The sequence below is a fragment of the Diabrotica undecimpunctata genome, chromosome 5 (assembly GCF_040954645.1).
Source record: "Diabrotica undecimpunctata isolate CICGRU chromosome 5, icDiaUnde3, whole genome shotgun sequence".
NCBI classification, from domain to species: Eukaryota; Metazoa; Arthropoda; class Insecta; order Coleoptera; family Chrysomelidae; genus Diabrotica; species Diabrotica undecimpunctata.
In genome coordinates this window covers 32,590,634-32,604,738 of record NC_092807.1, presented here as the reverse complement: position 1 = coordinate 32,604,738, position 14,105 = coordinate 32,590,634, and the positions used below count along the sequence as shown (strand labels likewise).

General features: G+C 34.9%; 1 protein-coding gene across 2 annotated transcripts in view; it reads left to right on the top strand.

Moving 5' to 3' along the window:
* Positions 1-14,105, top strand: part of mal (molybdenum cofactor sulfurase) — a 73,715-nt gene that overhangs the window by 57,294 nt on the left and 2,316 nt on the right. For both annotated transcript variants that reach the window (XM_072531865.1, XM_072531864.1), the window contains 4 exons: positions 28-262; positions 2,580-2,876; positions 4,141-4,329; positions 7,348-7,565. In XM_072531865.1, the coding sequence (XP_072387966.1) occupies positions 28-262; positions 2,580-2,876; positions 4,141-4,329; positions 7,348-7,565 (939 nt within the window). The remainder of the gene's footprint in view (positions 1-27; positions 263-2,579; positions 2,877-4,140; positions 4,330-7,347; positions 7,566-14,105) is intronic.

Genomic DNA, 14,105 nt, shown 5'->3' with positions numbered 1-14,105 from the left:
TTTACGTTTTATTTATTTATTTTTCAGGCAGGTCATGTTTGTGGAGATCAGCGAGATCTTATCGATTGTTACCCTACAGGAACTATTAGAATATCATTTGGTTACATGTCCACCAAAAGAGATGCCGACCAATTTTTAAAACTTATTGAAGATTGTTTTGTATCACAACCAATAGTACAAAAAATACCGTCCAGTTATAAATACCTAAAGGAAACCTATTTAAACCTATTTTACTCCAAATACTTTAATGGTAATGAGTCAGGTTAGTATTTATCATTCAGTTGCTTTTAATTTAAAGGTTTACTCAAAGCCTCGTTTATTTGCTATAAAAGAAATGGTTCATCATTAATCAAAAGAATATAGAAATTCGTGGAAATTAGGCATCGGACAACGACGCAAGACGTTTTGAAACCGATATATATATATATATATATATATATATATATATATATATATATATATATATATATATATATATATAGAAGCCCTAGATAAAAGAAAATACTATTATGGTCAAACCATATAAATTTTGTATAACAAAGATCAACTTTTTAAAAGCAACATCAAAACGCATCAATTATTGCATAAAAGATGGAAAAGTAATTAAGGTAACGTGTCTTAATTAATTACAAAGTTTTATTATTATTATGAAACTGTACAAAACAATTTCCAACACGAAGGCCAGGTTTTTTTAGGACAGAATCTGCACTCAAATATCGTGTCTTTTCTTAAATTATTCATTTAACATACCTTACATATTTTTCTCTTTATCCGACCTTTACTATCAACATTTAAACTTTTTGAAACGTTGTGCTTGTCTGTTATTTGTTGTTGTTTGTATGCTGGAGTAACAAATACTATTTCAGAATTTTTTAAAAGATGTCTGATCATTTCTAAACGATATTCATATAAATTTATTTTTCTAGCAGTGTATGGAGTATAACTTTTGTATAAATAATAGGAATTTAATAACAAAACTTGAAATATGTGAATACCTTTTTTTTATACTATCTGAGCGTCTTTCGCTCACATGGATAGTAATCGAGCATTTGATATTTGCGATCAACACCACTCATAAACCCATTATATTTGGATATAGGTAGGGGTTTTATTTTTATTTGGTTTCTTTTGTTTTTAGTTTCGATAAGATCATTTTTAAATTCCGTGGATATGTACATAACTTCTCTTTTATCTCTCCACTTTCCCACTAAAATGCCATCTTAGTATTGCCCTACTGTCTGTCCTTGTGCTAGTTTAGCTTCTAAAACTTTGTTAGGGTTACCTTTTCTCTTGGAAATTAAAGTTCCTGTGCAGAAGGTATTGTTTTGTTAAAGTGTTTTTGCTTAATCAACACTTCCATAAAAATTATCTATAAAAAGAGAATGCCCAACGTTAAGTTTATCTCGCATTAGTTCTAAAACTACTTTTTCAGAGTGGCCTTTTCCACCTGCAGAGTCATAACGTCCTGTATAATTTCATACAAAGCCCTAAGCCGTTGAGTTCTGCCAACACATACAATTTAAGTCCGTATTTGTGACGTTTGCTTTTCATATATATTTGAAAAGATAATCTACCACGCCGCAATACCACAGTTTCATCAAAGGATAGATTTTTTCTCTCGGCTCATATTATTATGGAAACATTTCAATTGAAAAAGAGGATCGGTATTCCAGTAGTCCTGGATTCTATTGGTTTTCTATGTTCTCATATGCAATGTAAGTCTAAAAAATGTTTTAATTTCGTTAACAGACACAGACTTCCATTGATTTATACGTGAATGTTCTGCAGCACCGGATAAAAATAACTATTCGGCATAAACATTTGTTTCCTGCATTATCATCTAAAAAAAAAATATCTTCTACAAGAAGGCAAAAAAAAATCATATGTAAGACCAGTCCATGGAACATCTACTAAAAAAAAAGTAAAGCGAGAATACCTAAATTACGTTAGCCATAAGAACGGGAACTATGGAACTATCGGTAGTAGAAGGAAAGGTAGAAAATGTTTTTGAGAACCGCTTGATAAATAGGTTAGCAGATAGTTTCCTCTACAAGCTCTTTCAAAAAGTAAACTTTTATACACGAGGGTATTTATGGTAGACAATACAAAACATAGGTATCTTAAAACATAGATATCTTGACGCTCATAGACGTAATTAGCATGCAACGTGTTAAAACGACATACCACATATCATAGGGAACTATGGATAAAAATAGATTTACCTTAAGACAAATTTTGATTTATTGAGTTACAGAAGGCCTTAGGTTGAGTACAAAATAAACAACTGATCGAATCCTAAAAGGCGACATATCAAATAATAGGGGAGGATATAACGAATATATACAGATAGAAAAAACAAACAAAGAGACTACCGAAAGGGCACTGCACATCGTCTTCGTTATTAATTCGGAGGGCAAAGTCACTAGTAACGTATAAATGTTAATTTAACTACCTATTCTGTGGTGTAAACCATACGCTAAATAAAAAAAATAAATAGGGCAACATTGTGACATTAATATATAAATGCTACTATATTTGTACCAATATTTATTTAACGATTGTGTTTATTATTATTTTAGAAATTCCTGTTAAAGTATTACCGAATACGAATGACAAACCAATTAATCAACTGACACATAATACTGAAAGCGCCAAAGCTATTTTAGATCAAATCATTCTGTACCCAGTAAAATCCTGTGGAGCATTTGTAGTTAAAACAAATTGGATCGTCACTAAAAAAGGATTTAAATTTGACAGAGAATGGATGATTGTCAACTCATCGGATGTTTGTCTCACGCAGAAACAAAATAAGAAGTTGTGTTTGATAAGACCTAGCATAAATCTGAAAAAGAATACTTTAAAATTAAACTATAACGGTAAGTTTAATATTATGAATGCTATACCTATGTGTGTCTCAGGGGCAGGCAAGGAAGGCGCCGCCTAACCTCTCTAAATGTACAATAATAAATTATTTATTATTATAAATTGCTTATTTCAAAATTGTGATTTATAAATACCTATTTAAAATAAAAAAAGCTATCTTTTTATATTCTCTCCGAAATTTTAGTTCATTCTCTCCGAAGTAATTATTTTGTGGCCCTCGTAGTAAAGAGGCGCTTCAAATTTTCGCCTTAGATTAGAATAAACATCTATATTTCTCTCTGTCTTACGCTTAGGCAGGAGCAACCCAAGCAGCACGGCTAGTCCAGCTCTTTCTAAAGGCGATAAAATCGCGCGCATTCGGCTTTATTCGGGCCTCGGGGTATTAAATATTATATTATGCAGTTTGAGTGAAATGCCTTTTTCAAGGCGCCAAAATCAAAAAATATTAGAAATTACTGTAATGGGCCGGCCTTTGCCAAATTTACAAATTTTATCCACAGATAAGAAGAATAGACCATTTTCAAGATCGTTTAAAACAATAGCGTATGAAAACCATAAATTGTTTTGCAGTAGTTATTTTAGAAATTCACTTTTTTGTTTGTTTTGTCTACTGCTTTCAAATTTGAAGCAGAATGTTTCGGTGAGTCAGAGATACTCAGATTTGAAAAATTTATCAGCTGGTGTCAAAAAACATGAATCTTCGACAGAACATTTAAGCAAACGCTTAGGTGTAAAAAGGTTAGAAAAAATAAGCAAACTATTGACAGCATTACAACGATTATTTTAGAAAAACTAGAACTTTTGCGGTAGGGATGAGAGCCATAATTCTTCAAATATGGGTAATATTAAAGAAATTTTTAATTTTGCAATTAAACGCGATCAGGAAATCCAAGATCATAATAAAAACAATAGAAGGAGTGCTCTCGGTTTTTTCAAAAATAATGCAAAAATTAAATTTCAAAACTGATATTATCTGAAAATCACAGTGTAGTTTAACAATCGGTTTTGTTAACAAAATTGGTCAGATAACAGAAAGATTTTTGGGGTTTTTTGATATTATCGAGAATAGATCTTATAAATTGAAATATTTTAAATTGAAAATGAAATTGAAATATTAAAAAATGATACGTCGGTACCGTCCAAAAATCGGCTGTATAGTTTGCCAGAATTGATAAGTTTCGCGAACAGACTGACAGATAGACGTAATCAGGTAGAGTGACAAACCTGTAAATATTAATAAAGATTATTTTATTTCAGATAAATCGAGCATGGAAATTGATATCGATGAAGCGAAGAATAAAGAACAAACATATTTATGTCAAAGTAAAGTTTGTGGAGACCGTGTAGTAGGATGGGACTGTGGAGATGAAGTATCCGACTGGCTGTCGGAAAATCTTGGAATATCTGGATTAAGATTGTTAAGACAATATGAACCAAAAGAAGAAGGTAATATTTTATAGAATGCTTAAGTTCATGCAGTTTACCCCAACTGTACTTACACACACACACGCACGCCCACACGCACACCAACACGCACACCCACACTCACACCCACACCCACACCCACACCCACCCGAACATACTCACACACACACACGCACACCCACACGCACAACCAACACGCACACTCATAAGCAGACCCGCACATGCACACGCACACGCACACGCACTCGCACAAACACACACACACACACACACACACACACACACACACACACACACACACACACACACACACACACACACACACACATACACACATATACATACACTCATACCACAGAATAATAAACAATCAGAATGCCCACTCTGCTTGTCAAGATAAGTACGCGCATCTCGTTCGTGCAAACGGAATCAGCCATGTTTCAAACAGAACCAATGCTGTTCAGTGAAATTTTAACTGGTGTGTATAGAAAAATTAACCCGGTTTAATTTATTTACGGCAACCATAGACATACTATGCACTGTTTTATTCGTACTTTTAGTTGAAGAATATATTAACTTATTTCAAATTTACTAAATTATTAATCTCTAAAAATTTAAATTACAGTTCTGTCGTAGCTTGTCACAAATGTCTCAATCCGAGTCTATGTTTCCGTTTAAAAAATGGCGATCGCGTGCTGACACACTTCAAAGGCGGCATCTGAGAGTGGGCATTCTGATTGTTATTTATTCTGTGCTCACACTAAAGCAATAAATCCGCTACTTATTTGGAACGAGTGTGTCTTGACAGACGAGGCTTGAATAGCTCTATTTGGGTCTAATGACCTTATCATCAAAATAGTTAAAATTGTGTCCAATTTCTTCTTCTTCTTCCTATGCCGTCCCCATTAACGGAGGTTAGCGACCATATTTCTTAAAGTTTCTCTGTCTTTTGCAACGTGGAATAATTCGTCTACAGTCATGTTTGTCCGGTCTCGAATATTTCGCAGCCATAACTTCCTCTTTCTACCCATTCTCTTTTTGCCATCGACCCTACCCTGCATGATGGTGAAATGGTCTCAACAATAAAAGTCTTCTTCTTCTTCCTACTTTATAAATAGCCAAAATGCCTGTTTTACTTCGGTTTTTAGCCTCAATTGACGTTATCTGACCATCTTTTCCTCGGTCGTCCCAATGATCTACTTCCATTTGGCGATTTGTCTCTTGCTATTCTATTTTCTGTCATTCTTTCAATGTGTTGATTCCATTCCACTTTTCTTCTTTTGGTCCACGCGTTTATTTCCTCATCACATCTTACTCCTCCTCACTTCTTACTCTGTCTCTTAGAGTTTGGTTTGATATTTTTCCTTCATTTCTTTTGTTTCCAGTAGTCTTTGTGTTTTCGCCGTATCTGCTCTTGTTTCCGCTGTGTACGTCATTATCGGTCTATTGTTGATTTATATATCCTGGTTTTCGTTTCCGTTGTGAGGTATTTGTTTCTCCAGAGTGTGTTGTTGAGACATCCTGCTGCTCTGTTTGCCATGTTCACTTGTTTTTGTACTTCTTCTTCCACTTTTTCGTAGCTTGACAGTTTTATTCCCAAGCATTCAGTTTCCATCACTTGTTCTATTATTTTGTTACTTACGACTAGTTTACATCTTCTCGGTTCCGCTGATATCACTATCGCTTTAGTTTTCTCTGTTGAGATCTCCATGTTGTATATGAGCGCCGTATCTTCGAATTCTTTAATTAATCTTTGTAGGTCATCTTCATTTTCGGCTGTTATTATGGCGTCGTCGACGTAGCATATTATCCTTATTTCCTTTTCTCCCATTCTATATCCTCTTATTTTTTTAACTTTCTTTATGATTTCATCCATTATCAGATTAAATATTAATGGGCTCAGCGAATCTCCTTGTCTAATGCCAGTTTCATATTTGATAGGTTGCGATAGTTTTCCTTTACATCTTACCATAGCTATGTTATCTTTATATATATTCTCAATGGTTTTTACTAAATCCAGTGATATTCCCTTTTCATATAATAAATGTATCGCGTCCAGAATTCTTACTCTATCAAACGCTTTCTTCAAATCTATCAGACACATATATATGCTGGTTTTTTGTATTCCCGCGACTTTTCTTTTATTTGTCTTATTACAAAAACTGCATCCGTGCATGATCTTCCTGTCCGAAATCCTTGCTGTTCCTCTTGCAGAGATATTCGTTCGCTTATTTTTGTCGCTATTATTCTTGTTGTCAATTTGAGTGTTGTATTTAATAGATTTATTGCTCGATAATTATTGGGGTCTTTCTTATCTCCTTTTTTGAAGAACATCACCATGATCGCTCTCCTCCATTCATCTGGTATTCTGTTCGTGGTGATTATTTTATTAATAAGAAGTTGCAGTTGTTGTACAAGATGATCACCTCCATATTTTAGGAGTTCATTTGGTATTTGATCTGCTCCTGGTGACTCCTGGTTTTTTAATTTGTTATTCCTTCTTTCACATCGTTTTGGAAGATTTCGGTCTTTTCCTCAGTCATTATATTTGGCATTTCTGGTAAAGGTTCTTCGTTTTGTTTTTTAAACATTTCTGTCAGAAAGGCCACCCATGTATCCTCTTGTATGTGTTCTATTTCAACTAGTTCTTTCATTTCGCTTCTTTGTTGTCTTATTGAGTGCCATACTTGTTTCTGTTGTCCATAGAAATCCATCTCTAGTCCTTTTGTGAATCTTTTTGTTTCGAAGTGTCCAATTTAAACTTTTATTATTAATTTAGATCCTATTTTGATGATAGGGTCAATCTTTGAATCATACTTTTTTTAGGAGAGAAATTGACTTGTCTAGAAAGAAGCTGCCTGACAATTGAGTGTTTCTTTAGTTTCTTTAGTATACTCTTTCTCCCTCAGTTTCTTTGAGATAATTGAGAACCTAGTTCCTATTATATCATTAAGTGACAAATGTTATATGTCTAACAAAAAAACTGCTATTTAAACAAAGTATACTAAATACGTTCTTATCGTTTGAAACAATTTCCAGGATCTCGTCATCAACTCTCCTTTGCAAACCAGGCTCAGTATTTATTAACAAATTCAAAAAGTGTAGAATGGTTACGCAATCAGGTTCCCGAAGGAGAACTAACTGAAGATCTTGAAGCAACTATTTTAAGATTTAGGCCTAATATTGTAGTAACCTTAAGCAAACCCTTTGAAGAAAATGAAGTAGAGTGCATTGTAATAAACAATGTACCTTTTAAAGTAAGTGTGTACAAATTAGGTAATATTTTAACGTGTCCATAGCATTTAATAGTACTAAACAAAAGAGATGAAATTATAGGATCTTCTTATTGATGGACAGTGAAAACAAATATAGATTTCCCTCTAGCCTTACTTTGCCAATTTAGCGAGATGTATTCTCGACCCAATAGTAGTAAGTTCTACTGATGGGCTAAACTGTGATTCTGCAATCACAGGTAAAACTGTAATCGTGATTTTTTATTCATTGTGATTTTTACCTGTGATGCAACGAAATAGCCGTATGCGTATGTTATGTTAAAACTTTTCTTTTTTTATTTGGCGCTGGTGGCATTTTTAAAATGTATGAGAATAAAAATTATTGAATATCGATACAAATACGATGAGTTGCACAAACCCAATAAATTGAAATTCTATATACCCTTTTCATTTTTTTTAAATATTTGTTTACGTACTAATATTACACTAATCATATTTTTCCAATGACGATATAATATTATCTTTGCCTTTGCATTCCTCATTAGAAAGAGACTTCAGAATACCACCAATGCGCCGACTACCTCTATCTCGTTCCTTATTATCCTGTTACACGTCTCTCATTTCACAACTTTGCCGCGGAGACGAGAACGTGATCGTAATATATCACGTTTTAGCGAAGAACTACAGACATAGAATAAGACCAAAATCACAGCTCGTGATTGTTATTTACTAATCACAGCTGAATCACAGGGTAGTGATATTTAGAGCACCTCTAGTAAGGTCATTATATTTTAAAAACAATAAATTTGTTATTCCTACTTTTGAACATTAACAAGTTGCAGTACAAAAAACAAATGTGAGAAATGTTCAACCCTAAGAATTACGTTCGGGTGTAATAATTCATTGGAGCGAGGTGTATTAACTCGAGTAAAAACAGGAGTCACTCCACCGCGCTCCAATGCTCCAGACCATCCCTTTCTCCCCTATAGCACTCTGATGCGCGATAGGGGCACAACTATCAGCCAAATGCTCTTCATGTTGAGATCCTGGGTAATAGAACCCCAACATGGTTTCCTAACCGAATTCAAAACTCAGGACAGCGCATTGTCGCTATATTCCTTATTATTATCCTTAATGTGGCTTATTCGCAAACTAAAATTGCTTACTTGGGCCTCAAGTCTCCGCTCTGAGCTAGGCTCAGTTCAGCGACTTGGTGCTCAAGGGGTTGGGCCCTACATGCCCGAGTTTTTAGTGTTTTTCGTTAATATTTTTTTTGTGGCTTGCGCCGGTTTTTGTTAGTAGTTTTTTTTTATTTTGTTGGTGGCCGAAGCCGTTTTTTGTTGTTTTTTGGATTTTTTTTGTAGAATGACTGAAACATAAAATCAGAATTAGTGCATATTAATATAATAAATGATCTACTTAAAATTAACTGGGTCCACGCTGTACGTTGCGATTGTCCACGAGGGTTATGAGCTACGAACTATCTTCATTGTGCGTTGTTGTTGTTTTTTGAAGTGTTTTCTCTCTGGTGTTTTGTTTTCTCTCTGGTGTGATTGTTGATTTTCTCTCTGGTATTATGATTTTATTCTACTATTTGTTGTTTGGGTATTTTGTGCTTCCATCTGTGGAAAGCGTCGTACCTCATTATCTCTTGCAATATGTAAGTCAAATACATGGATTGAAAAAATTTGGCTTGACCCATGGACACAGTAAAAACATTGGAGCTGCATACTATTGCTGCTTTCGATATAATAAATTAACAAACCGACCCCATTTCTACAGTGAGACATATTCTTGAGATAATCATAGAAATCGAGGTTGATGATCATCATCATTCAGCCTTCTGCGTCCAAAGTTGAACATAGGCCTCGCCTAATTTCTTTCAGGTCTGTCGGTCTTGAGCTTCCTGCAGCCAATTCCCAGTGATTCTTTTGACGTCGTCTGTCCATCGTATAGCTGCTTCTTCTGTCAGCTCGTGGTCTCCACACTTTAATTTTTGTGTCCACCGTCCGTCATTCATTCTGGCCACATGTGCCACATTCTGGCGCAACCCGTGATAGTCCACAAAGCCGCCGAAAATACAGTCCTGTAGGCGCATGCTACTTGCAACATACTTGTTCTGTCTACTCGTATCATAAGCCCTTTGTAGGTCGGTATCTCTATCGCCTCACTCCAGATTGATGCTGCGTAGAGGATGAAGGATGATGAGAGAAGGCGCTCCTTCTTTCTGATTGTACTGATAAGAGGGTTTTTCGAATTCGATGGTAGTGCGCGACGGGTTTGCTAATCACCTTTTAAATGGTTTTCAGGTATTTATATAACCAGATTATGGAACTGAACACCAACCAGTATTTAAATACGAGTTCTTGTAAAATTTGTTTGTCTTTATGTATCACGGAAAGTATTAAGTAGTATTACTCATTTTAATCATTACGTTTTCTATCATTATGTGGCGTCCGTGGGATAATAATAATGGGGCTTTTTCTAGTGTTTCGATAAAGAAGAAACATTTATCTGTCGATGCAAAATAAATTGTAAAAACTATATACAGTACCTTACTTAAAAGAGGACTTCACACAACTTCCACTACGAGTGAAATATGCAATTTGACGAAAATACCTCTGACCACAGTAATAAGAATTACATCAAATCCCATAGAAACGAAAAAAAAACGTAAAAGTTCCAGTTCCACCAACGGACCGAAGCCGATAAGGACTTGATACGTCGAAAAGTCTATACCATGTACGAAGAGCAACGCATACCTATATTAAGAGCTCTGAAGCAACGGCTCAATGTTGACGAAACCCAAATAAGCTGTAGCCTTACCAGCTTATGGAAAATTTTGAAAAGTATGGGCTTTCGATATCGTATAATTAACAAAAGACAAGTAATTATGGAATCTCATAAATTACAAAAATGGCGTTACGAGTATATAACTTTGATAAGAAAATTCCGTTCTGAAAATCGTCCGATAATTTACCTCGACGAGACATGGTTTGACACACATTCAACGTGACCTAAAGGATTTGCCGATTCCTCCGGTAAATGTAAGACAAAAGCTCCGTCAAATAAAGGGAAACGAATAACGATTTTACATGCTGGATCAGAAAATGGTTGGGTTCCAAATACCCTGTGGCTTTCTACAAAAAATATTAAAGACTCCTGCCTCGACTACTATAAAGATTCAACGGCAGAACTTTTTGAAGAATGGTTCAAAAATAATCTTTTACATTACAGTCAAACATTCCTCAGAATAGCGTAATAGTAATAGACAATGCAAGCTATCACAGCCGCACACTAAGTAAGACTCCAAACTCGAATAATACTAAATTGGAAATTCAAGATTACATGGAGACAAATGATATGTATTTTGAAGAATGTTACACCAAACAAGACCTTTAAGAAGTTTTAAAAGCATTTTCTATAAAAAAAAGTATATGTTTGTAATACATTGGCGAAGGAAATGGGACATACAGTACTGTGGCTTTCACCCTATTAGTGTATGTTTAATCTTGTAGAACATATGCGTGAGGTCACAAAATATTTCTCCAAGGTTAAGTAGTACTGTTGTAGAGTTAATCAGAAAATGTGTCAATGATATTCTTCCAAGTAGTTGGAGAAATTCAGTCCAATACATAATAAGTAAAGAAAATCCATATGTTCATGTAGAATGTAGATCATAATATAATCGAACCGATCATAATTAATTTAGATGAGGATAGCGATAGCAAAACAGAACTATGTGTGGAGTGATACTGTTATCAAATCTACAAATGTTACGATTAAAAAAAAACGGTTCTTATTTTAAAACTCATTTGAAAACATTAATTTCGGGTATATAAGGCAAAGCAATATATTTTACACCCGTTTTTTTTTTGTTTTTGTCGTCGTAATTATTGTAAATTTTGTGGATCCTTTGCTTTATTATAGGAGTACCGTCTAGTCAGTGTTAATTGTCAAAAGACCAACTCTGTCTACTTCCTTTGCTTATCGCTCCGGATCGGTCTTAACAATGGGCCAAGTCAGATGAATTTAATAAAATTTACGACCGCACTAATTGAAGTCAACCATTTTCTGCTAAACAAACTTTACCTGTCCTCTCTATTTCCTTGCCTAAGTTTCTCCCTCTTATGCACGCCGCAGCACAAGCGCATGTCCTGTCAAAAGCGCTTCATTAAAGATTAACCCAGATATTACTGAAACTTTTATTGTTAACATTTTGAATTAATTTCGAATTTTCATGGAAATTATAGCATATGAAACCAAAAAACACAATCATATATTTTTTTATGACGATACCTGTCAAGTTTTGACATGTTCTTTTAAAAGGACGGTAGTAATATACGGTACCAGATATCATATATATTTTATTAGTATCAATTTACAAAGAATGAAAGGATTTAAAACAAAATTTTGGATGTAAAGGTATTTTGCACTTTTCACACAAAAACTAGATTTTTTGTAACAATATCCACATCGCGATTGCTTTTCTTGATAAAGAACCAAGTGGTTAATACCGTCATATCTTGAATTGGCTACCGAATTCGAATTCCGCTTAGAAGGTCCGCGTTTTGTTTCTTTTTTAAAAGTTTCCAAAATATTAGTTGCAATAGATCTTCTAATTTCAAGTTGATCCAGTTTACCGTCTTGAGTTTTGTGAATCTGCCACGCATTTTGAATAGCCATATCAACGCAATGAGCAAAAAGGGGAAAATACCATTTCTTTCCTCTTATGGACACTCGATATAAACTGATGTTCTGGTCATTGCGATCAACGCCACCCATGAAGTTATTGTATATTCTAACAATATTTGGTTGAGGAACTTGAATATGTTTTTTCTCTGCTTGTGAAAATCTCTTTACAGAGAAGCAAGACATTACTGGTACAAAATTGGAAGCAATAGAAACGATATTATTATCATGCCAGCGGCAAACCACTATTCCTGTATTTTTATCAAGACGATACTCGTATTTACCACGTTCAGTTTTTTTCATAATAGATGAACAGGGTAAAGGGCATTTCATGGTGCGATTTTCCCTTACAGTGCCTGTACCAAATATGCCTCTTTGTTTTAGCTCATGCAGTAAATGAATAGAAGTAAAATTATCAAAAATAAGATGGAATCCCTTTGAGGCCATACTTCATTCAATCTGTCTGCATAGGATAGAACTACTAATGCACCCAATCCAAGGACTTTATATTGTTCAGGTATTGCAGTGGAATTACCTTGGTAAGGAGAAAACCAAACTATGTATCCCAGACGAAGGGCTCCTACCCACATTTTGTACCCCCAACGGATTGGTTTTCCCCTGATGAATTGTTTTGTGGGATGGCGACCAAAATACGGAACCATTGACTCATCTATGCTGTGATGTTGTTCTAAAGGGGAAAATTGTATAAATTTTTTGTTTTTTACGTCGAACAGGGGTCGCATCTTGGCAAATCTATCAAATTTATCTAATGACAAGTTATTGCAAACATGCAAAACTTTCATTATGTGGGAAAATCTATCCCTAGATATAGCAGCTACCACCATTGCGTTGTGCGAATCGTCACGATTTTCCCAGTACATGTACCTTTTCGGCACAACCACATAACCACTCAATACAAGATTGCCTATAAAACATCGAATCTCATTTTGAGTAATGTCGTTCAAAAGATTTCTTTGTCCTGTGTAGATGTTAGTGTATTCGGTAACCAAATTGATGACTTCATCATCAAAAAACAAATTGAAAATTTCCATCGGCGACTGAGTCATTTTCGGTCCAAATTGAGTTTTCCAGTAAGTACAATCAGGGTGTTGATACAAGTCTCCTTGAATCCAGTGTGCAGATATTTTCTTCTCTAATTGATGGGGCAGCTTTTCCTTGGAAAGAAACAAAGCCAATGGTATATTGTCATCATCCGAATCTTCTTCTGGTAGGCTGAAATTCACAGAATCTTGTGGTAATTCAGTCGCGTTGTCAAAAACAAGTTCTACATCGTTTCTCAACTGACTACCCGGTAAATTATTTATTGTAGTTAGTTCTTCATCGCCGGAGTCGCAATCGGTGACATCATCATTGGCATTTTCTGGGGGAAATATGATCAAACCATCTGGAGGGACTGGGATTTTATCAGAATCAAGCTCTTCTAATAGCTCATGCAATTTGAGAGGCCACCTGAAACAATACGCACGTTGGTAGTACTAATTACTACCGTCCTTTTAAAAGAACAAAATGAAATCCCAAGCGGCGAGCCTTTGAAACAACGTGACAACTATTCGAGCCAAGAAATTACGTACATAAGTCCCTATTATACAATAATCCACATGCCAATGCCATGAAATAACAGTTTTTTAATTCTAGACTTACCTCCAATTATAAGCATCCATTTTGTAGTCCAAAACCTGGCAATTTACACAGATAACCTCACAATTACAGCATGTGCGCGCACTAAAATCATTAAAACTTGTCGAATGCTGGCTCTTGAAAACACTCCATCTAGAGCCATCTATCAGTTGGTAGCTGTACTAACCTAAATTACGCATAATTTACACTGCCTTTTAAAAGGACGGTAGTAAT